This window comes from Mercenaria mercenaria, unplaced genomic scaffold, assembly GCF_021730395.1.
Source record: "Mercenaria mercenaria strain notata unplaced genomic scaffold, MADL_Memer_1 contig_104, whole genome shotgun sequence".
Classification (NCBI taxonomy): Eukaryota; Metazoa; Mollusca; class Bivalvia; order Venerida; family Veneridae; genus Mercenaria; species Mercenaria mercenaria.
Genome location: NW_026459011.1, coordinates 33,901 through 60,934, shown reverse-complemented (window position 1 = coordinate 60,934; position 27,034 = coordinate 33,901). Strand labels below are relative to the sequence as shown.

At 34.2% G+C, this 27,034-nt stretch overlaps 1 protein-coding gene across 1 annotated transcript; it reads left to right on the top strand.

Moving 5' to 3' along the window:
• The first annotated feature begins 836 nt into the window (after positions 1-836).
• LOC128551383 (carbonic anhydrase 2-like) lies at positions 837-12,859 on the top strand. The gene is made up of 7 exons (XM_053532230.1): positions 837-942; positions 5,695-5,892; positions 6,652-6,770; positions 6,983-7,078; positions 7,680-7,794; positions 11,565-11,674; positions 12,588-12,859. Exons 1-7 carry the CDS (start codon positions 912-914, stop codon positions 12,705-12,707), a joined length of 789 nt encoding a protein of 262 aa, XP_053388205.1. The 5' UTR covers positions 837-911; the 3' UTR covers positions 12,708-12,859.
• The last annotated feature ends 14,175 nt before the right edge of the window (positions 12,860-27,034 follow it).

Genomic DNA, 27,034 nt, shown 5'->3' with positions numbered 1-27,034 from the left:
AATTATTAAGCTCACCCCCGTCGGTCTTATCTTTGTCATATCTCCGGTTATCATCTCTTGGGTGTATAGACAATTTCCTACCAAGCGGAGAAATCAACACTGAAAACTGTTAGACCGTCTTTATACTGAGTAGAATATTTTTTAAGTACGTGAGGTTATCTTTTTGCACACACCGTAAAAAAAAACCCCGTCCTCTTCTACTTTATACAAGTATTTTAAACTGAAATATCTAATACAAGTAGAATTTTGATGCTATTCACCAAGCCGTAGAAAAAAAAGGATTCAAAAATAAAGAACTTAATTCTCTCTTTTATATGTACCAGAGTTTAATGCAGACTTAAGAATCTCCAGTTTTCTGGCTAGAATTAAACGATGGAATAACGGAGATTGACAAAAATAGGGGCCTACTTAATATGGATAAAATCTAGAGTATCGTTCTTACAAGGCATTATGATCATTTCCGTACACTATGATCACATAAAATGCAGCTTCATGTATATTTGAGCCGTGCCATGAGAAAACCAACATAGTGGGTTTGCGACCAACATGGATCCAGACCAGCCTGAGCATCCGCGCAGTCTGGTCAGGATCCATGCTGTTCGCTAACAGTTTCTCCAATTCTAATAGGCTTTAAAAGCGAACAGCATGGATCCTGACCAGACTGCGCGGATGCTCAGGCTGGTCTGGATACATGCTGGTCGCAAACCCACTATGTTGGTTTTCTCATGTCACGGCTCAAATATACACGAAGCTGCATTTTATATGATCACGGCACGTCTCATATAAATCTAATCAGCTGTTCCTGATATAGAAAGGAGGTTGCGCTGGAGCTTGGTTGATTTGAGAATTATTCTTTTTTTTTTAATCATTCAAATTTTGTTTGATACTTACAGATTTAAAGAAGAATAAGGATGGAGCACTGGGGATACATGTCATCAAACGGTAAGTAAAGTATTTCTAGCTATAAGTGTATTATATAGTAAAATTATTTTTTTGGTCTTAACTACTGATATTATTTGTACATTATATTTAATATTGAAACGCTCAATGACATATTTCATTAATGAAACACATGGCCACAAGAGCACTTATTTCATACCTTGGTTATTTAATTTGGATGAGTTCTTTTCATTCTTTTTTTTTTCTTCATATTTTTCGACATTTTTCTGACTGTTGAACAATATGACTCGCTCTGTATATCAATCAAAAGGATTATTTGACATCTGTTTACTGTAATATTTCTAAATGGCTCAAAAGTTTCATAAAGTAATAACTACCCATACTAATATCATTAATTTACCAGTCTACAGACCGCTTTTCATGCAATTGCACTCAAGTGTCACATCGAAGGTTCCATGTATCACATCTTGGGATGTTTTGACCTGTAACATGTACGTGCAAATGTTGAGTTCTGCTCAACCCGGGGCTATAGGGCATGGACGGTAGTATGCATTTCCGCTACTGTCCATGAACAGGCTCACGAGCCTGCAACATTTTCATCTTGTTGGGCGACCTTTTGGTTCCCTTTTTTTCTGTTTTGGATGAATCTGAATGTTGGCCAGTTCTTGGAATACTGCAAGAACAGACAATATAGTATAGTAATGCTTTTGCACTGCCAATGTTAATAACCGTTGTTAGAAAAAAATGGTAATGGAATAATTTCTGAACGATTCACATAACTTATATATGAAATATGTATTAGCATCAACATCATCAAAATAACAATTTTAGAGTAGAAAGTACTGTTTCACATTGAAAAGAAGCATGTTATACACAGGATGTATAAAAAACTGACACAAATATCTTTTACTACATTTTTCTTCTTATTCAAGTTATCTTAAATTTGTACTATTTTTTGAAACAAAAGTTTTGAAAGAAATCTATGTACCAGGTAGGGGAGAATCGTGCTTCCGAGTTGTATATTTTACATTAAAGAAGATTAGTGTTGAATACGATTATATTGAAGAAATATTTACATAGCTGGTGTTTTAATTATTAGATTAATTAAGACAGTTCTGCACGTTCAGTAAACCCCGATTTTTATAAAATTTCATATAATACGACGTTCGGTCACTAAGAAAGATAGGGTTGTGTGCTTGAGTTTTGGCTGGATTGATTTAAAAAAAAATGGACCTCACACAAGTTTTCAAATTTCAAATTAAGCGAAAAAAAAGTATTTTTAAAATTATAGTAATGTTGCCATTTTAATGAATCTAGTAGTGGGTTGCCATTCATTCTAACATAAAACTGCTGTTCTTGTCACTTTTCGGGGGTGTTAAACCACCTTTTTATATTTGCATGTTCTGTGGCAAAGCGTTAACGTATAACGGACTCAAAACGGATAATTCCAAAGGAAATGGCGTCAAAGTGAAAAAGAAAAAACAACGTGACTTTACCGCGCATTTTATAGAAAAGGACAATATATTAATCTAATTGATTTTTACGCGTTTTATGTAGAGATGGTACCTGCCCAAATAAATCAAAGGGGGACAACTCTGAATTGACCAATAAACTGAAGCCAACATTAAACATTGATCAAAAGTGAAAGGAAAATCAGATAGGTCCTTTTTCAAACAACTTATCAGGCAGACAAAATATGACCTACATTTGTTTAAATCCCTTTGTATTCAATATACAATATGCATGCTTTTCTCATGACTTACACTGACAGCTATTTTGTAAGTTGTAGTGAGGCCCTGATAGAAAGTTTAGTAATGAATGAAGATTATATAGAATAATGCATACATTCCTTTGAAGAAAATTAACGACATTAAGAAACGTTATTAAGTTTTGATCTTTTAGCCAAAGTTGTTTATTTATTGTTCTCAATGGTGATACATTTGTTTACACAACATTTATATTAAAATGTAAAATGTGTATATCCAACAAAAAAAGTTAAATTGGTAACACAAAAATTCATTGTTGTCAAATATAATTACAATGTTTTAAGGTAGTGGTTGTAATTACTACATGTTAAGGTAGCTGACAGGTAAAGACTCTATGTAATGTATTTTAAGCAATTCTCAATAGACCATTTCACGAAGTATATGCGCATGCGCAAACTGATTACCGTTAATCCGTGAATTAACGTGATTAAACGATAAGACAAAAACTGGGGGCTAAGAGATAGATAGATAGGTTATGTACAGCGTGTTAAGTTTGAGACAGTTTTCTTCATTTTTGGATCGAACTACGTTGAGACTAAACAATGAAATAGTCTGTATAGCTGAACGCTTTACTTCAATGTCTTACGATAGCTGACCAACCGCTGCGTCTGTAAATTATTGACAGGTGTAATGAGCGGGAATTTCAAACACAAGTTGCGTCCTTAATAACTTGTTTAATTAATAGCAAAAGCTGATCTTCACCCGATGTACAATTATTGAAAAGGTCAAATGCACACTTTTTACGCAAATGGCGTCGAAAAATCACGTTTTAGCCTAATTAGTTTTGACGTTGCTGTTTTTACAGAGATTAATTTAGTTTCGGGCGCCCATTTCAATCAAAAAGAAATTTATTTCATTTATTATAACAGGACCGTTGAAACCTATACGATAATATAAGTTTCAAATATGTACTCCGACTATTCGCCGAAGGAATTCTTACTTCATGCAAAGACCATGCCAAAATCTTTCTACGAAATTATTATTTTCGAACGGAATGACTAAGTAATGTGTAAAAACTATTCCATAGAATTAAAAAAAAAACTAAACTCGTAATACAAATTTATTTTACTGAAAAATGAGAGATAAAATGCGGGGGTCTCCGACTTTGTTTTCACTGTATTGTCTTCAATTTTCCCCTACCATCCTTTTTACGCGAGATTTAGGGAAAAATACAAACAACAACAAAAATTTCATTTTAAGCGTACTTCAATTTTGTTAGCAATTCTCCGATTTCTTTCCGATTTTTATTGTCACACTTGTATGCCTGAATGCATGTTACACACACAAAAAAAAGCGTAATGAAAAAATGATACTTTTTATTAAACATTTTACTGCTCGTTCTCTCCATTGATTTTTAGAAATTTTCTGAAAATGATCCCGAGATGTTTTTGAATAGAATAAGATAACAAAACTCCTTGACTGCTGGGTTCATTTTCACGCTACAGTGCTAAGAAAATTAGGATGTTTAAGGAACTTTAAACATGTCTTTTTCCCGCATTTTCCAACCAAGTTCATATTGTCTGTTTGTGGAATTTATTAATTTATTTGCAGCCTTTATTTTACGGCTTGTAGCGTTATTAAATAGTGTTGTGTTTTTTTTTTTTTTTTTTTTTGTTTTTCTTTTCGTATTAAATCTCTAAAGCATACAGCAACGTGCTTTTCCACAACGTGTCAATGTGTCCTTTCACAAGTTGCTTTTTCAGAGTTTTCAAATTTATTCTGTAAGCCAATCGTGAGACACAGATGCACAAATACTGAAACTGAAACTGAATAATTTGATTAAACGCCTATTTTTATTTGTATATTATTAATAACTTGGAAGAAGCTACGTTTAAAATACGACCAGCAAATAACACTGATTCGATTTTTCATAGTAATTACACAGACAGATTGATAAAAATTAATCAGGCAATTTTATCACATTGAATAAAAAACGTAGCTTCTTCAAAGTTATTTAATATCTTCGGGGATGAATACGCTTAATATTTCTGTACAAAATGCATACTCTATAATGTGTTCGCATTTTGTGTACCCGAATAAATGCATCGTCTGCAAAAAGTTTTTTTAAATGTTTCTTCTGCTCCTGTTGAAAAATCTGCGCATCTAACTCGAACATGTAAATCAGATGTTACATTATGTGACGCATATAACATGTAAATCACTGAAGCAGTTCTTTTTCTGTTGTTATAATTAATTGTCACCTGCCAAAGCCATATCTTATATTGTATCTATATCATCATAACTATATGGTCTGAATGATAACGAATTAGCAGCACGTTATTGTGTGAAATTTTAATGCCTGCGGCACTTTAATTTTCACATCATAAATCTGTATTTTTTTTCTGCATCGAGTAAAATGGTATAAGTTATGATGCCAGCAAACCCCTGCAAGAAAAGTAAAAAAGCAAATATGTTCCGCTAAATATTGATGTGTGAACGTACAGGAAACAAAACTAAGGGGAGCGGTGGCATAGTGGTTAAGGTGTCGGCTGCTCAACCCAGGGGTCGTGGGTTCGTGCCCCATTGGGGTCACGACCATGAGTACTCATATGACACCAGTACTGGTTTTTCCAAGAAGGTAACCCGAGAGCGGTTCAAGTAAGTCTGAAGGTTTCATCATAATCGAGCTAAAGTAAATTAGTATATTAAACTAAACTAGAACTAGTTATTTTCGTTATCAAAAGCATTTTCGCCAATATCCTTAACATCATACACAGTTGTCATATAGCTCGAAAACATTAAACGTATTCCACAGTGTTTAACAGAAGATCAGCGCGTCTGCCCAGTCTAGAATTATGACATTTCACATTTTTAAAGGAAAAAAAAATATGTTTGTTTTGTTATGTGTTTATCAATTATAAGGGAATGTATATAGATTCTGTGCTATAAATTGCCTGCAAAATGCTGCACAGACCAAAATGTTGCAACATCAAAAAACCCATACAGTTTCAGTTTTACTGAACTGTGAGATGGGAAACCTGACCAGAGTTATACATTTTCTTATTAAATGTTTAATTTTGCTTTCTAGGTCCGTCAACATGGGCGAAATACTACATAGATAACAATCCCGGCATGGGGCAAAGGCAATCACCGATTGACATCGTGACGTCACAGGCTCTGTATGACTCGGATCTAGGTGCATTAAACACCAAGTATAACACAGAAAGCAAGCTATGCTTGAAGAACAATGGACACAGTATTATGTGTCAAATCAAATCAACATCAGGTACAGTGATTTTACGATTGAAAATGCTATTTATTTATTAATTACTATTGAAGCGCTGGACTGCAGAGTAAAGAATGAAATATTACAACCGACAAGACAATGTTTTTATATGCAACTGCATGCGATATAAAGTCTCAAAACATTTCTTTAGTTATACATATTTCTAGACTTATCGTTTTCCTTGTTTGAGTTAGTTGGTATCAAGTGAAAATATGAATGTACAGCATAGAATTATATATTAAGCTTCAACTGACTTTTGACAAGTGAACTGTAAAGTTTCTTTTCTATTTGTTGCTATATTTAGCGCGGTAACCTTTGTAACATATCTTGCCACTGTAGAAGCAAAACTCGTGAGTTGTGTCTTATATTTTGACTATACATTAGCATTATTTTCAATTAAAGGCGCGGTTTAAATCTTCAAAACATCGTAATATTTGTTCTGATCTACCAAGTCGGTCTTAAAAGCTGTTTTAGTATCACTTATTAAAGTTTAATTGTAATATATCAATGCCATACGAAACTAAAATAAACGTATGGAAATAAATACTTCTGACAATCAAAATTCTATTTTAGAGATCATTTCATCATGAATTAGGAAAAGGAAAAACAATAGTTTTAATAAAATTCCATCTTTGAAATTCTGTTTTATATGTTATCTCATCTGAAGTTATCAAAGGAGAAACGATAGTTTTAAAAAATCCATCTTTGAAAATGTAGGTATTTCAGCTTTATATACAAACAATACCACTTTATTGTCAGAGTTGACGGGCGGGCCGTTAAAAGGCGACTACCGACTAGAACAGTTCCATCTTCACTGGGGATCTGATGATACAAAGGGCTCCGAACATACCATCGATGGTAAAAAATATGCAGCTGAGGTAAATTCATTTAATAGTCATAATGTATCTGTTCAGAAACATGATTGATAAAAAGAGTCATTTTTACATAATCATACCAGTTCGTAAGATACACATTATTTATACGATCTCTTCTATCCTTTTCAAACTGGCAACTCTCAGTTGCAACATCTACAGCAAGGTAATATTTTATCAGCTTTGTAAAGGTGGTATCGTCTTATTTATTTATAAAGCTACATCTGGTTCACTGGAATGCTTCAAAATACAAAAGCTTTGGTGAATCTGCCGACAAAAGTGACGGATTGGCTGTTCTTGGTATAATGATTGAAGTAAGTTATTTCTGTTGTATCTTTTCCGTCATCGCTTTAATTTCAGAAGTTGTAAAGCAGTTATACAAGGGACCGTCATAGTCCTGTTTAAAGGTGTAAATGCAGTAAGTTATAGTTAAGAGAGCGCAGGACTTTTTATGAGCACTGATTTCCTTTTTTTTTATATACCACCGGACAATAGAACTCCTAACAGTATAGTGCTAAGTGACATATTCGTTATTCAAGCGACAAAGACAGTTTTCCCGCTAAAGACCTTTAGGTGGCTTATGATCTACCAAAACGTTTATGTTTGCCAACCATGAGTGGTTTATATACTCCGGACACGAAATATGACGTCGGATTTGACATTTGAGCTCAATTTGTGACCTTAACCTTTGACCTACAGACCTTATTTTGCGCTCTGCAAATGGTCTCATCGCCGCCTACTAAATTTAAACGGGCGTACAAAAGTCAGTGACCAATGACCATTGTGGGACAAGCAATAAACTTAAGTTTTCCTCACATTGCTGTTTCACTCGGTATACTTTGTCTTATAGGTGACAAACTTTACTCTCTTTGAAGGCCTCGCTCAAATGTTTAATGTGTTTAATGCGTTATTCAGGTAGGGACAGAGAATCAGTCATTTAAATCAATTACAGACAACATTGGAAAAGTGACGTCAAGTGATACTGAAGGTCAAATCGATACATCATTTGATCCCAAAAGTCTACTGCCTGGTAAGTCTTCGTGAAATTGATAAATCATTTTATGATATACCTACGTATTTTCTATTTAATACAGCATATATTTTAGTAACGAATGCAAAATCCAGTATTCATCTCCTATCGAATACGGAAATAATAATCAGTGGTGGGACTACTAGCTTTAGTCGTGACGTCAAATTTGACGCAAGAAATGACATGATGATGATGTTCCGACGTTCCATGCGTGAAAAGGGTCACATTTTAAACGAGTATCAGTATCATTTATAATCTTAAATTACAGCAATTTTGGCTGATATAACACTAGAAATAGGTATAGGTATATGATGAAAGCGTCATTAAAACAGTACCTGGATCTACAACTGTGCATTATGCTCTCGTGGATTTTGCCAGGCCTGATTACACATTGCGCAAGCACCTTGTGGAATCCCAGCCTGGCAAAATCGACTCTAGCCGAATACAAAATTACATACCAATGTACTAGTTTGATAATCCTATTTGATCCCGTCTGTCTACTGCCTGGTACGTTTTCTTAAAGGCTTTGATCCAGTTCGTCTACTACATCATTTGATGCCAATCGTCTACTGGCCAGTAACTAAAGTAAAAACAGCCTGAAAGTCTTCTTACAGTCTTTGATCCCGTCTTCTGCTTTGTAGGACTTTTTGAAGGTGACACATCCTTTGATCCTACCTCTGTACTGCCTAGTAGATCATAATGAAGTTGACATATCCAATTAATGGTTTTGTCACTGAAAAGATACTAGTATTATGGCAAGCTCTTCATAAATCATTTTGAGTTTTTATTTCTAATAATCGCTTACAAGACTGTAAAGAACAACTTCTACTTTAGAACCGTGGTTACAGCCCTAAACCTCACAAGTTTCCATTGTTAAAATTCGGTGCAATGGCGTCAAATAGTTCTAATCTACAAAATGAATGTCTAAAAGATGTTTGTTTAAACTTACGTAAGTATTTGTTCATCTTGAAAACAGTCTTTAAGGCTTTGCCGGTAGGCGTGTTTTTGCCTCACAGACAGAGCCACCTGTAGTGAACACATGTTGTTGAAGTTGGCGGTCTGGCGCCCTGAAGTCAGCGGCCTAGCTTAATGAACACTATATCTGTTAATATACAAACTTGTTTATTACTTCCACTTCCTAATACAAATATTTGCAGGTAAACGACCACCATTTCTGAAGATCAGGTTTACAAGTTCATTTCAAATTCAGGAGTGTAAAAATAAATGAGACAATACTTATATTATTATTATTATTATTATTATTATTATTATACCAGATTTATATAGCGCCCTTTTCATGATAAATTTCACGTTCAAAGGCGCTTTACATAGTTCAAATGCAGCCACACAGGGCGCATAATTCATCCTCTACTAGTACAGACACAGAGCGATCTGACCAGAGGGACAGAGTGAGACAAAGCCCCACGACAGAGAGATCAGAAATCAGATACAGGCTTGTCCGGCTAACTTAGCCTAGCTCGTTGCGAATAGACAGCCTGGTTCTTTAACGTGCCCAGTGTCTAGCACTGATACACGCAAGGATATACAAATAACACATAACAATACGCACAGAAAATGAAGGTTACAATAATTCTGTGAAAAATAAATATAAAATACGCTACTATAATACATTGTATATGAATGATAGAAAACTTGAATTAACAACACTTTTTTCTTGGCCGCAAAAGTAACGGTTGTAAAATAAATTAAAATCCAGGTTTAAATTTTATGACAGTTATAATCACGAATCGTGTCGAGAATCTGGCGTTTAATTAACCGTGGAACACATGGTTGAATGCAGCGTGGAAATGTAGATCATCAGCCATGCCTTGCATCTGATTATCCTTGCGTTATGTGTTTTAGTAACTTTTCTAGTCGTTGACATTTGGTCACTTGGTTCCGTATAAATGAATATCAATTCCATTCTGTCTCATCTCCAGTTTTTGTTCTATTCCTTGTAGTATATAACCAAGAGGGTCATTCATCTTGTGCAATCAGTCATTATGCATACTAACAACAATGCATTTATTGTTTAGATAAGGGTGTAGCAACCATTCCTGTTTATATTATTCATGTCTTACATATGTCCTGGAACAATGTCCATGATATGGTCAAACTAACCAGAGTTATGTGCTGTGTCTCTCAGCATATTTTGCATACTTCTGTTTGCTGTGGGACGGAGGGGAAAGTTGCATTACTTGTTGAGACTTATTCTGCAGCTGAGTCCGCACTGTATTGAGTCTGTTCATTATTTGATACATTTTGTTGACCATCGCTCGTTACACTTTTAGGGACATTAGTCAAATACTTTTCAAATTTAACATGTGATGTGTGTGAGTGGGTATTACCGCTTTTTACATGATTGTCTATTTTACCACTTTTTTCTCCTTACCACTCATGTACTTAATTTGTTTCTATTTGATATGTCACTTGCTTGATAATAAGTTAATCAGTTCTGCTTTCCAACCTTCTGTTATGGTTCGCCTCATCAATATTATTACCTATATTTGTTTACATGTACGGTGTCGCCATGATCACTTGGTTTTCTAGTCTAAAGGTCAACACTACTGTTTGCAAATATCGCTATATCGTCAGCATATAACACTAAAATATTTCGAACATGGACATGACTATACCATTGTTTATAAAAACCTTCTATGTCATTCAAAACATAAGAAAAATAAAAGGAGATAAGCATTCACGCCATGCAAAAGAGAAATTAATTGATTTGTAACAGTAATTCACTTACGATTGATGAATAAATGGATCTAAGTGCTTCTAACATTTTACCTTTGATTCCAAGTTTTACTTAAATCAATAAATGCTCAATGTGCTTGCCGCTTTTAATCATATGAGTAATAATTCCAAGTAAAACCAGAATGTTCTTTGTTGTACCCATATTTGGGCTAAAAACGCACCGACTCTCAGCATACTAAGAACGTAACAACATTCTGATAATAGGTTATTTGAAGTTCGTGTATTTTTTTCCTTAACGTGCTTGATAAGTTAGTTATTTTCATCATTGATGCTTTTTTCTTCTGTAGTGATACAACATTTAGACTAGAACTCTGAAAAGTATCTAAGTTCAAACATCTTGCTAAAAAGTGACAACGCAAAGTGTGTCAGTACTTGTTTTCCATGAGAGAAAAATTCGTTTAAATACATATCTGGCGCACCACTTTTATTTGAATTTAGCTTGATACCGATTATATCAATCACTGAACATTTTTGCTTTATAGTAAATGACATATAACGTTCTTTACTTTTCCAAAATAAAAAATGTAATCATTTGATACAAACGCATAGAAATTAAAAGCTTTGATATGATTAGCCGTATAACTGTATAAAATAATAGCTTATCGCAGTAACAAAAGTTTCTAACTGATACACAATGTGTTGCCCTGAGTAACGAATTATACATAATGCCTCGTCTATATAATTCCATGCTAATATTTCCCTGATTACACTGATGGATTGAGATATTTATTGTTTGACAACAATGTTTTCACTCATAGAATATTCCCATTGTGAAACTGTGCCTTAAAAATCATCTTTTTTAAAATTTTCACCATTGTTGATACTAAAAAGGTTTTTGAGATAAAAATATAGTCAAAAATAAGAATTAAAATGTTTTGCAAAATGTTCGACATCAATATATTTTGAAAAATTAAAATGATTAAGGATGTATAATGTCAAACTATATACAGAAAGACTCATACATTCTTCTCTATCGTATCTAAACATGTACGTTTCACGATATTACATTTTAGGAAATACGTCAAAATATTGGACGTACGAAGGGTCTTTGACTACTCCACCCCTGTATGAAAGTGTCCAGTGGATTGTGTTCGAAGATCCTGTTCAATATTCGGCAGACCAGGTAATTAACTGTTGTAATTTTATGTAGAGTACGTACAAAGTGAGTTTCAGTTACATTAGATGGCGCTAAATAAAACAGAAACTTTAACAATACCATAGATTGGCGACTGTCTTTTTAGCTCACCTGAACTTTGTCCGACGTCCGTATTCCTGCGTCAAAATTTTTACTTAAACAGCTATTGGAAGTTGAAGTTGATGAAACTTGGCCTGGGATTTTTTTTTTTTTTTTTTGGATGGTTTTCAAAGAATTTCATTCCGTGCAGAATTCTGGTTGCCACGGCATCTACAGGGAACAACTTTGAAAAAATCTTAGATATTTTGTTTGTAGCATTATCTAGTGGTATATAGTGGTTATCTGTCGTATTTGTTCAAATAATCCCCCTGCTAATTTGCTCCGTACCGGGATTAACTTGCTTTCAATGGACTTATATATAAAAAAAGCATTAAAGTTCTTCCTACCCTCAGCCTAGATATTTGGCATGTAGCACTGAGTAGAAGTTCTCTACCAAGTCAGTTCAAATCATACCCTGGATCGAAAACGGCCTGCTCAGAGATTTATTTGTTTTAAATAGACATTTATAGAAATAAACTCTAAAAGAATATTTTTGTCTGAAACCAAGTTCATTCTAACCATGCCCCTGGTGTCAGAATTGGTCACGTCCTGGTGTTCGCCTATTTTACTTAAACTTATAGTGGAAAACATTAAACCTCATCTTACTTAAAACCGTTATTCTCTTGGCTCAGATATTTGGCATAAAATATGGTACAGTGGTCTTCTACTAGGAAATTATGTAAATATTTCACTCAAATAAGCGACACAGAGCCTTCATGGCCGCCTTCTTGAGTGTAATAGCCATCGAACTTTGTTTTGACATTTAAACCATAATTAATGGGTTCCGTATTTTTTGTTGTAGATGAAAACATTGAGGAGTTTGAAGGATTCTGACGGAAACTGCATGCAGGACAATTACCGACCGCCTGTACCTGTTCCAGCTAATGAAAGTCAGAGGAAAGTCCGCGCCTCGTTCAAATAAATTCATCATTTTTTTATCATTACATATATTAGCAAATATGTAACATGAAATCCACTTTACGATAACAAATATTATGTAAAGACAGTGTTTTGTCTCATAATCTCAAATGAACAATGTCATACTTAAAGAACATAATCAACAACAACGCTTACTTTAATTTCTGAAGTAGACATGTGAAATCATGTAGACAGGCATCAAGTTTGTGTAAGAAATGTTTCACCATAAAGCAAAACCTGTCATATAATTTCAAGGAAAAGAAACATCACCAGTCTACGAAATGATATTTTATCAGTATTTATTGGTTCATTTTGGCGTTATTATTTTTATTGTTGTGATCTGTTGTAATACATCTGATATCTACAAGTATTAGTCGGCACAAATTCGTCTTGCTGCTATATGGCGTAATAATTATGAATCAAGAATACCTTTAGATAAGAAATTTGATTGGTCGTTTTCTTACGTACCTTAATATTGTTGATGTTATGAATATCTGCTTTTGTGAAGTAGTCACATGCTAATGATAATAACATTTGTTATTAATTTTGTTAGAGATAATGTTTAATTTCGATAATTTTATGTTATCGCGCGGACCTTAATTGTCATTGCGAGTCTACGGCGGTTGAAGACGGATGATAAAACTGTCTGCTATCCAGCCTGTATATGCACAGGACTGAAATATGTCTTGAGATAATGCTTGGTAACACTACTACAAGTCATTTTAACGTGTTGATATGCCACAATATAGTATACTTATGCCAAATTTCAAGCAAGAACTTTTAAAAGTTTTTTACCAAAGAATATGTTAAATATTTTATATCAATAAAATATGAAAAATACACATGTTGTTTCTATGATTGGTGTAAAGCATAATGACATTGTGTAAACAAGGATTTGAACTGGAAGTTCTGGAAATTACGCACAAACACAAGCCAAGGAAGGGCCTCGCTGGTCGACCGGTTAAGGCCGCTAACTCCGAATCACTAGCCACTCACCGATGTGGGTACAAGCCTCACTCGTAGCGTTGAATGCTTCATATGAGGAAGCCATTAAGCTGGCTTGTGGAAGGTCGGTGGTTCTACCCAGGTGCGACCCGTGATGAAATAATGCCAGAAGCACCCGAGGTTTTCTCCACCATCAAACCCAACCAAAACAAAAAAACGAGCCAAAGAACGAATTGTTACCCCTTACAACCATTGATTATACGCAAACGTCATCATGTCCACTTTTCTATCATATGAACAACGATTGTGTAGAAACAACAGTAAGTTAAAACAAATTAAATACATACGGTCGAAATGTTTAGTAATATGCCATCTTAAGTAAAGGTCGGAGAAAAACTCGTGTGCTAATTTTTTTGGCCTGCAAACAAACTTGATTAATTGATTGTGTCGGTATATCATAAGATCCATGAGTTCAAAAACAAAAAAAGGGTACAATGTATTTGCAACTGTCTTGGGTATATTTTAAGTTTACTAAATGTTTGCGTTAAAGAGACGACTATGCAAACATGTTTGATCAAATGCAAACTCACTAATGCAAGTAATATATATAATATAAACAAAAGAAAGCCAGCTGCTACTTCGTTAATTGATTTCCCCCGAGTTAATTACACTCACTGGTTTTCCTTTTTGTGTAGAAAATGTACGAGCATGAGGATATTTCCGTATCTATTAACAGTATTGATCGTATACAGGCAAACAGCCTGTCGAAGTAACGATTCTGTTACGTTACGTTTTATGTTTTATTTGTTCAACTTGTCTATATCCAATGTGGAAGTAAACCTTTCCGTTTGTATTCCCAACTTTGATCTTACAATATTGATTTTATGCTGGACCTGTATTGGACATATCATAATAAAATAACAGTGAGTAGAACTGTTTTTCCATTTATTTCCATTTGTAATTGTTATTTGTTACTTTCGTTATTGTAAGCTAAATCAAAGTCACGGTTTAAACTAGAGTACTGCGGCCCCTTGCCTGCATCCAAATCATCTCCCAAACCCGGTCCCAAGGCAACGAACGAAATTTTCAGTGACACTTGTTATGATCAGGATATCTAGAACGAAAACCACCACAGGGAACGAAAACCACCACAACACTGAAGTTCTTTTGTCAGATAGAAATTTAAAAACAACGAAAAATCAAGATGATAATGAGAAATTTGGAAGTATTTATTTATTTTGAGAAGGTGACATATCAATAGCACTTAGAATACATAACAATTTATTTTCCAGTATAGTTACATCTGTGATTGTCCTTAAATATCCTCCAGAGTAAATGAGATAGATAAGCAAAAGCATTAAATCTGAAAAAAGGTATTACAACGGTGATGGTATACAAGATATTAGACCGGTTCCCTGGCTGTATGGTTATTTTTCTTAATACTGCAAACATATAAGCCTCTAAAATGGTACATTTTATTTAGTTGCTGAACCAAGCCAGGGCCAATAAAATGTCAATATAAAAGCAACCTACTAGAGCTACTTCCACTGTTAATGATGAAAACGAGAAATATGACAGAACAAACATAGAGACGAGAGGCAGACTTGCAAGACGAAAAAGAAATCAGATTGTTGAATGTATAAACAGTGTACGATCAACAATAATAGTCAAAAATATATTTTGTATCTCCAAATACTTGTAACGTGGTTATCTTTTTAGAAATTCAGGTTCCGTTTCTAATCATACGTTTCATATGAAACTTTCAATGATTATTTCTACCTGATTTTATTAAGCCAATTATTGTACTTCCTTATAAACGTCAGCAAGGTGGCCTCCGCGTTTTCACTGTGAGGTATTTCCAACCTTTAATGTTTGACTAGTTTAGTTTAAGTACTTGTTAACCCACTTTATGTCTAGTAGAATAAGAGCATTTTAACCCGACAAAACTAGGTGTATAATTAACCGATAGTCTGTATTCAGACCGTATGTTTTGTTCAAAGGAGATAACTCCTGAGGCTATTCAAATTTTGTATAATTGTGTCCCTTGTCTTCTCAAAACATACGATAATCAGAGCCAGGACTGATGAAGTCAGAATTTTTTACAGAATTTTTTTTCTAAAAAAAAAAAAGATTATCTAGTCGGTAGCCAGACTAATTAACCGACTACCTGAGTGTGTGGTATTCAGAAAGCTCGTTAACCGGGCTTTGTACTATATATTTCTACGGAATATCAAGTCAAGTCAAGTCAAGTCAAGTCAATATTTATTTATTGTCGGTAGATAAAATAGCATTATAAACATAGCTATGTATAGCTTTTGACCGACATAGAATATAATATCAACTAGAAATTATAGGAAAACAGCTAGATAGTTTTAAAATTAATTTTTAAAAAAAAATAGATTTTATTACGAATATAGAAAAAAAAACAATATATATTTTTACCAGCTTTGTCTCTTTTGATTTGAAAAATCAATATATGTCTCTTTTGATTTGAAAAATCAATAAAATTACTTGCAGGGAAGGTGATAATCGAGGTCATTTATTTCACGCATATAACTCTTACCAATTATTAACAATTCTTTAACATGCCTACGTGAAAGGTTTCTAAAGGATAAGACAGTACAGCTCAGGTTAAAATTTGATGCAAAACAAAAACATTTAATAAGTATCTTCTTGTGTGCAGATTTGTCGCACATGACATTACCAAAGTTTAAGGTATGGTATACGTTTCCTTAAAGGCATACAGACACTAAATAGAATAATGGCGGATACAAATAGTCCTCAGTTTTTTTGGTGGCAGGGGAGCGGTTTCGTAGTTTGGCCCCGGTCGATTTTCTGTATAAACAGGACAGGGTAGATATAAAGGCATATCTATCTTACTGGTTATTTATCATTATTAATTCTTTAATATATCTGGGGAATGAGGAACGGTTAATGATTCTACATGGCGGGTGTTTTAAAATTCCTAGCTCCGTACTTCCGGTTGAGGCTAAAACATAAACATCAGAACAAAAACTCGACCAGACGCTCGGCTGTTATCCATCCACTTTTTTTCAAGTGAAAATTAGGGAAATAAAGTGCTGGTTGGGAGACACTTTCCACACCACCTGGGTATGCATCTATGTTCGCACTATACATATATGCTACGAAATTGGATTTAAAAATACAAAATGGATGAATGGCAGAGTTCAAAGTGAGGCCCGGTTAGGCTAATTTTGGTCTATAAAATTTGGGTGATTTGGCCAATTTTCACTACATCTGGCATGGAAAGCGACAGGTGCATAGGACCGGAGAGTCGTCTTTATGTAGTCTATAGTATCTGCAATAGTCCATAGTAGTTTCAAAGAAAAATAAGCAAAAACGAGATTTCTATGGATATTTCAACACTGGTACCCACACGTCAATGTGGAATTCGCAAATCTGCACTCCCCTGCCACCTTTGCTCTGTAGAGCTATTTTCCTTATTTTCTTTGCAATTTTTTTTTTTGCTAAAATCACATGACAGATCTATGCTTGACATGTAGGTAACATTTTCATAATGAAATAACAACATGACAAAATTTTTCATGGGAACTTAGATCATACACCACCAGTATAATTTGGGGTCTCATTTTTTAGCTGATTTTGCAGTTTGTGTGTTTGACTGAAATTATTTTTCTTGCATCAAACATGACCCCCACTTTTCTTTTGATTTTTAGTTAGCACTGACAATATTCTTCAAGGAAATGTAAGTTACAGAAATTTAAAATGGGTCCTGATATGTGCTGCGGTCATTGGAAATAGGTCAATTTTATATAGAATAAAGAACAACAACTATTTAGTGTGTTATAACCTATAATATTTTGTTGAAATAAATTAACCTTTTAAATTTAAAACACCATTGTCTTTATATTACTATTAAAATTTATTTTCTTTTTTTATAAAATTCGACAAAGATAAATGAAGCATATATTTTTAATAATTGGATCGGTAAATAATTAATACAGCAGTTTTGTAATTTTATATCACTTTTTAATCTGTATTAATTGATCAAAATCAATAAGGTATTGGAATGCAACCGTCCGTTGTATATTTCATCCCTATCAGCCTTCTGACGTCGTGTTTGCAAATATTTCTGTAGAATAAAATTTTAGCAACCACATACAGGAACGGATTACCATGATAATCCGCTTTAAGAAAGACAACGATTTTAACATGTTTCATCAGATGCAAACACAGTTGCGGAACATGATTTAGAATTTATAATCGATGAAGATAATACATATTATAAACAAACGAACGCCAGCTTCTGCTGCATTAACAGATTAATTATCTTCTTAAAGTAAATATTCATGAATGAAGTATATAGACATTCACCTCATTGATTTTCGATTTCGTCTGGAAAATGTAAGAACATTTCCCTACTCATGAAAGAGGAGATTTTCCAGATCTGTTTACAATATTGATCGTACACAGGCCAGCAGACTTGCAGCTGAGTTTTTTTTATCTCCTTGAGTAAGGTCGTTTCCATTATAACCTTGAATGATCCTCACACGTTAAATGTTGCTCTAGTGTCATTGATCTAAGTATAACTTGGAAGTAAAAATAGACATGAACTATTTGTGTATTTTATAACTTAATTTCACCACTTTGATCTAGTTATTTTACAATATCGATTTTACATGTTATATATTGTACATTGGATGTACGGAATGAAAACAATTATGATATAAATGTAAGTAAATTTACACTTATAAAATATTCTATGATTTATATGTTACTTATGATTTGTAAGTGTAGTGATTTTTGGTGCGTAAATGACTTATAAAGTATTGAACCACCTGATATAGCAGGGGTAGTGTAGGTTAAACGGTTATGACGGGAGTTTTGCTACAGGTGTGATAAAATCTTCATTGTACAGAATATAAATTTTGTACCATTGAGGAACTTATCGATATCTCTCCGACATCACGCTGTTGTTGTAATATATGAAGCGTAAGTTCAGTTTTGAGTTTGGTCACTCAGTCAGGAGGTCGTGGGTTCAAGTTTGGTCACTCAGTCCGGAGGTCGTGGGTTCAAGTTTGGTCACTCAGTCAGGAAATCGTGGGTTCAAGTTTGGTCACTCAGTCCGGAGGTCGGGGGTTCAAGTTTGGTCACTCAGTCAGGAGGTCGTGGGTTCAAGCCTACAATGGTCATTACCATGTCTACTTTCAAGACATCGCAACTGGTTTTCACCAAAATTGATGGTCTCAACAAAATATTACTATAATCTTTATATTATTAACGCGATATTTTATGTCAGTAATACAAGCTATCTAATTCAGATATAATACTGTTATGAGGGTTATTTTACCCCCTCCATGTCTTATATCTGATACTGTTTTGTTTATCTTGCTACGACTTATACATCTGTAATTAATAATAAACATAAACACGTGTGTAATTATGCATTCTATATGCTTCGTAAGCACTTGTTTCGCATTTATTGCACACTGAAAACTGTTCATTGTTATTTCAAAGTTCAGCTGTTGTCTTTCTAATAAACGAATCTCATCAGATACGTGTATGACTGCATGGTCATATATCGGTTTTCCATATTTTTCATAATCACTCAGCACTGCATGAACACTGTCTGTAATTTGCAGCTTTGATGATAACATTGTTGTCTAGTATTTGATGTAAACAAAAGATATAAGGAAATGGGTAACTATCTTCAAACCATGGTGCAATTCTGCTGAGTCCTAGCCTTGTCCAGTCTGATATGTTTGCTGGTTGTGTTTTGTATTTTCAAAATATCTTTTTAAATGTAATAAACTATCACAAAAGCCGTGTTTCTGTGCCGTGAGGTGGTCTCGGAGAATCCTATGGAAGCGTCCTGGTGCCAGCAGAGAGATTTAAATTTGTCTTACGTACGACTTACTATCTCCTACGTAGGAGTTAGTATCTCCTACGTAGGACCTAGTATCTCCTACGTAGGACTTATTATCTCCTACGTAGGACTTAGTATCTCCTACGTAGTACTTAGTATCTCCTACGTAGGACATAGTATCTCCTACGTAGTACTTAGTATCTCCTACGTAGGACTTAGTATCTCCTACGTAGGACATAGTATCTCCTACGTAGGACATATTAAGTACTACGTAGGAGTTATTATCTCCTACGTAGGACTTAGTATCTCCTACGTAGTACTTAATATCTCCTACGTAGGACATAGTATCTCCTACGTAGGACTTAGTATCTCCTACGTAGGACATAGTATCTCATACGTAGGACTTAGTAACTCATACGTAAGGGTTCATTTTGGGGCGCTGCAGTGTTCTGTGGTCCTACTCGCGTTTCCGGTACATGTGTTAATTGAACATTGCTGGTTGACTTTTTAATTCCGTGCTGATAAATGGCATTTATTGCAATATTTGATTTATTTTCTAAACTATTTACATTCTTGTATTTTATGTGTTGTCTCGAGAATGTGCTAAAATAAATAACTTTTCATTGCAATCAGTGAGATAATTTAACCACTGTTTCTAACCAATAACAAAGAATGAATTCATATAGACCTGATTGCTTGACATGATTATCAATGTTCTATAACATTTCGTTAGTTTCAACTAGTCAATTTTTCTTTTATCTAGTCACTCTGATCAAACAAAATTGTAAATGTTATTTCGCATGAAATTAGCTCTTATATTAAAAAAAATAGCCTCTACTGTGAAGAGCGATAAAGGGGAATAAATCATGTTTACCAAGTTACTCGTCCTTAATTTCTTCTCTCTAGGCATACACTTAACAAAACAAAGGATAACCAGATTTAAAGACTGAAACCTACAAATTCCGTGATATTCGGTAATTAATAGACTTTACTGTCAAAAAATGCTTTACTTTATTTAAATACTATTCTATTCTTCCTCTTTTTCACAACATATACATTATATAGAAGATACACACACCATGTAAAAGAAAGCAAAACCGTCGGACCACAAGTTGATTTGACATAGTTTTTCGGAACACTATAGACTCGCATCAGTCGTTAGAGTCATTAAATGTAAATCACTTTCCTCTCTGATACCACTTTCTGAAAATAAAATTAATACCTCTTACCTCTGACTCTAGACTAGCTCCTAGACTATGATATATCTTTTTTACAATTTTATGATTGAATGTAGTGAACTGAGCCAGTCTATATCCTATGTCCAATATCATAGTGTAGTACAATCCGAAAATTTACAAACCTCTTTTTAGGTTTGTTATCAATCAATGTCAAGAACTGACCACAGCCTAACTGATAGAGATCAGTGGTTTACTGCCACAGTCATGTTTATGCAATTTATTGAAGCCATCTGGTAGCTGGGATTTACAACTGAAAATCTGAAAGATACACATTCCTGTGGCTTGTCATAAAATGGACATAACTTAAAATGAATTAAACTGTAATTGAACAATAAAGGAGTAGAACAGATGTTTTTTTTTTCCTGAACTGGTAGCGGAAAAAGTTAGCTTTTGCGATATTTGTGTCGAAACCTTGAGCATTAATAGACGGAATGCACATATAATGTTGTGGTATCACCTCCTGGTGCATAAATGAATATCCAGGTTCAGGGGCTGAATAATGCATATTGAAGTATCGTATTTGAAGGACAGTAAAACACAAGTACAGGCACATAAATCTGCAATCTTGCTCTGAGAATATTCGGACAGAATGCTTTCATTTCTTGTTATCCTGTATTCTGTTAGTTAGAAGGTCTAAGACTTTTCTGAGAAATTTTTAGCTTTAAAAATCTATATGTAAATACATGATAGCACATTTTTTTTTACATCAACATTGGTATTTCTGCAGAAGATAGAATAGTCTCAAAGTTAGATATACATTTAAGCTTCTAATTCTTGTGTTTCTTATTTGTGCAAATTACGCATGTTGCATACTTATATAATATTCATTAGTTAACTCCAGTTAGTTAACTACTGCTATACAAATCAAGAAAACCCCATACTTGTATAATCTTTAGTAAAGATTAGCAGAGCCAAATGTTTTAAAATATAAAAATTAATTGACTTGTGAAAAATATAATGTTAAATAGAGACATGTGATTTCAAAGTGTTTTGGTGTTGAAAATGTAACTCTACATATTAATATTTAGTTACAAATCTCTTATAAGGTATATGCATTTGTTCAATTAATCGCCAGTGTAGAGAGGACTGGGGGTGATTGAAAATCTTATGTATACTATAAAGTAACATTATTTGAAATTTTAAGCGTTATCACATATTAGACCACTTTATTTGCTATTTAGTTTATAATAGTACAGTTTTATTCATGGAAGGCTTGTTCAATTTACAGAATACTTCATTTTAAAGTTAAAAATGTTTAATACTCTAAATACAAGTAAGCATTTGATATTTCGCATAAAATATATAGCATTAGGAGTTAACATTATAAATCCGCCCTTAGCCCGCCCGCTTAGCTCAGTAGGTAAGAGCGTTGGTCTACGGATCGCAGGGTCGCGAGTTTGATCCTCGGGCGGGGCGTATGTTCTCCGTGACTATTTGATAAACGACACTGTGTCTGAAATCATTAGTCCTCCACCTCTGATTCATGTGGGGAAGTTGGCAGTTACTTGCGGAGTACAGGTTTGTACTGGTACAGAATTCAGGAACACTGGTTAGGTTAACTGCCCGCCGTTACATGACTTGAAATACTGCTGAAAAACGGCGTTAAAACCCAAAACAAACAAACAAAATAAATCCGCCCTTTCATTTGAAAAATGCCACATGCCAAATGCAAAATATTTAATGCCAAATGCTAAATCTTAAACATTGAGTCATAATTGTCAAATGCGATGGCAAAACAATATTGTGGAAGGACGGTGCGCCATGCTAATTGCAAAATGCTAAATGACATATAATTTAACAAAAACGGCATTTAGCATTAAATAATATGTATTTAGCATAAAGTTATTGGCATTTAGCATTAAAATTGACATTCGGCAATTAGCATGACGAACCGGCCCTCCATACAAAGTTGAATGCTAACATGCATTGTCCGATGCTGGCATGACATGGTACAACATGCTTCACTCATAAAACATGATGCAGATCTTTATTTCATAAAATCAATGGACAATCAGCATTATCTTTCAGCATTATAAACATTAAATATTTGAAATTTTCGCATTTATTATGAGAAGAAGAATATTGTATTTAGCGATTAGCATTAGATATTTGGCAATAAGAATGGTGCACCAGCCTTCCATATATGCATCGACCTTCAATAGTTTTGTTTTTTATCAATCTTTATTAAGAAAATAAAACGTCTTTTTTGTTTGGTGCTGCAGTGACTGCAGTACAGTGCTTGGTCACTGAATAGAAACCTTATGCTGACACTTGTATTTCTTTTAATTTTGGTACAGCTTTCTCATAATTTTATCTATATCTACTTGCTTTCCATTGGGACAACAAGTCTCGGTTTTATTATTAACACCTTTGAAACGTTTTATATGGTAGCAATCATAATCTTCTGTTTTTGCCATATATTATACAAAGCAGTTTCTTTATCGTTTGAATAAACTTGAACACGGCATATTTTTTAAAATGTGCCTTTGACAAAGACATGCTGTAATAAACTTTTAAAATCCATTCTTCAGTTTCAGAATTTTAATGATTAGAATAATCATTTAAATAAGATAAACATATTATTGTTAATAAATATATTTGCAAGATGACCCATCAAGTGTTATATGTTTTATACTTATCCAACGTTAAATAAATCTTCTTGTATCTTGTATCTTGTATTTCAAAAGTAGCAAAATGGTTTATTCTAGATGAGAATGGTTCTTCAACTATCACCATTAAAAATCAGTTAGGTAAACAGATTTATGATCAGCAGCATAACACTTGACCACTGGCATGATGTACCAAATTATCCATGGGTAATCTAATAGCCATAGGTGCCAATCATCTCTCTGAGAGCATTTCGGATTGTACTAGACTGATAATTTCAACATCAGTCCTGTGTGAAAATCTTTAAAATAGACTGGCTTTTGTCTCTATGAAATTGAATTTGTCAAAAAAGGGAAAAATACAGAAATATAGTTATTATCAGTCTAGTGGCTAGTCTACTCTGACTCTAACGACTGGACAAATGCGGTCTTCATCCCAGCTATAATAATCACCATCTCATTAGAGATCATTGCAAATGTGTTCAGGATGTAACATAACCCTTGATTGACTCCAGTGCCCTGGATCATAGAATATCCTTTATGGCCTTCACAGTCTGTATAATGAAGTGCTTGCCAATGAGTACCTTTTATTACCAGATGAATGGGAGAGGTGTTAATGAACTTTATACCTTAATAAACTTCATAAATGTATTATCTTTAATATGCAAATAAAGTAGAAATGAGTGTTTGAAACAAAAAAGTATCAATAGTTTATTATCATGTTAAATCATGCTTTAGATGCAGTTACAGTAATTTCCTGTAACTAGTAAATGCTTGACCTGAATGTAGAAAAAGAAAATTGAGCCGTGCCATGAGAAAACCAACATAGTGGCTTTGTGACCAACATGGATCCAGACCAGCCTGTGCATCCGCACAGTCTGGTCAGGATCCATGCTGTTCACTAATGGTTTCTCTAATTGCAATAGGCTTTAAAAGCGAACGGCGTGGATCCTGACCAGACTGCGCGGATGCTCAGGCTGGTCTGGATCCATGCTGGTCGCAAAGCCACTATGTTGGTTTTCTCATGGCGCAGCTCAAATGATGATAACACCTAATAAATATTGATTATTTAAGGTACTGTCCTTGCGATCATGCGACAACAGAAAAAAGAGAAATTTTAGGTACCAGTATCAAGAAATTAATGCTAATACCGCTTAAGAAAGCTTTGAATAAATTACTGAGAGATTATGTTATTGAAACACATGAGAACTAGTTGTCTTAACTATCTTTTACACTGGAAATTGAAAAGCGTTTGTAACGTTTTACTGAGGTAAACTGCCTAATTATTAAATATCTACATTCAAGGGTCATTGTATACATATTTCATCCGTGGTGTATATTGTTAAAGACAGCAGGAAAATTTTCATTGCCGTGGCGGCCCGGGTTCGATTCCCGGCTCTGGCATCTTTTTTCCTTGATTGAGTAGATTAAGGATAGTTTAGAAATAAAAACTCGAATTTTAATGTCCGTAGTATGTATGACCGAACTTCAATTTTAAAGAAAGACCGTTTTTAGCCAAGGTCAGTGCCTTTATTGAGAGAAAGTTTATCAATCAAATCACGCAATCGGTCAAAACAATAACTTGCGGTAATTATATTTAGTAACTTTCATGATATACTTTAATCATACTTTTGAACTCTACATAATTTCAAGAGAGGCCTCCATAGCCGAATGGTAAAGGTTCGAAACCTCACATGACATGTTTCAATTCTTCATGCTCATATACTGCCCGGTTGGCTTATGGAATGTCGGCGGCTGTAACCTGATGTCTGCCCATGCCTGGAGCAATGCATAGAAGTGCACCTTGTGGGTAGCGCAGTGTGACTATACCCACACTACATAGTCCCCCAAAAAATACAAAAAAAAACAACAACAAAAAAACAATAAGAATCAACAGTAACAAAATAAAATGTTCAAAAATATCTATTAAAACAAATTTATTGACTACTTCATCTGTCAAATTCAGAACTTGGTCAAATGTGTCTTTAATTCATACTTACGAAGTTTGTGTGAGACATTGAAAGAAGGGAGATGTTTAATTATTTACAAATATGTAATCTACCGGTATCAGATAATCAGATAATCCTTACTAAATAATAGTACACACGAGTATATTGTTCCACTGCGCATGCTTGAGAGTCTTTTAGTCAGTGACATACGTACGAGTTACTAACTCCTACGTAGGAGATACTAAGTACTACGTAGGAGATACTAAGTCCTACGTAGGAGATACTAACTCCTACGTAGGAGATACTAAGTCCTACGTAGGAGATACTAAGTCCTACGTAGGAGATACTAACTCCTACGTAGGAGATACTAAGTCCTACGTAGGAGATACTAACTCCTACGTAGTACTTAATATGTCCTACGTAGGAGATACTATGTCCTACGTAGGAGATACTAAGTACTACGTAGGAGATACTATGTCCTACGTAGGAGATACTAAGTCCTACGTAGGAGATACTAAGTACTACGTAGGAGATACTAAGTCCTACGTAGGAGATACTATGTCCTACGTAGGAGATACTAAGTCCTACGTAGGAGATACTAACTCCTACGTAGGAGATATTAAGTCCTACGTAGGAGATACTAACTCCTACGTAGGAGATACTAACTCCTACGTAGGAGATAGTAAGTCGTACGTAAGACAAATTTAAATCTCTCTGCTGGCACCAGGACGCTTCCATAGAATCCCGTGTTTGAACTATTAAAGACTTTATTACGTACTGTAGAATTGTATACAGTACAACCACGTAAGGGAACGACAAAAAGTGAATTTTCGACGCCATTTGCGTAAAAAAAGGTACATGCATTTGACCTTTTTAATAATTGTACGTCGGTTGAAGATCAACTTTTGCTGTTATTTAAATAGGTTATTTTTGATGCAACTTGTTTTTGAAATTCCCACTCATTACGCCTTCTTTACCTTATAACAACATAATTTATTCGTTTAATAACAACAAAACTGGAACCTGAGAAGAGGTCCCATAATGAAAGGGCACGTGGTCTCTTAACTCGAACAAGTTTGACTGTGATTATGTTTACATCAGGATCACTTCGTTATTACATAAATTCACTGCGTTGCGATTTTGTGCAAAAGTTTAAAGAACTGATGATTTGTGATGTCATTTACAACGTTTGTAACATACCTTTAACGAGAAGCCATGTACAAAATTGAAACATTGTTAGAGCAAAAAGGAACATAAAGCTCTCTCGCTGAGTTTTGAACTATATTTTAGATAATTGAAATTTTCGTGATATATTTCTTAGAGGTCAATGTAGTATGAACAAAAGAGCTTTCAATGACAACTTCAATTTACTTGTACATATAAATTATACCGAACGTTCGTATACTAGTAGTAGTAGTATTAGTTTTAGCATGTTCACTTTTGACATGAAACCAAAAGCTCAGGCTTTGAATCTGCTTAAAAGAGAAATATATATAGGATTCGTCACAGCTAGGACTCGTTCTATGAAGGTAACTGATCCCTGGTTCAAAATATAGATTTGCAGGAGAAGACAGTCCATTCTAATCATGTCGGTGTTATTTGCAGATGGTAGTCGCGTAATTATCATATTTACTTTAGACTCCCGCTTGTTAAACAATTTAGTCTGAGACATAAGACATTATGCAATAAAAAGTTAAACAAAATTGAAGTCTTGGATAACCGCCAGTATTTTGGATAAAATGTGT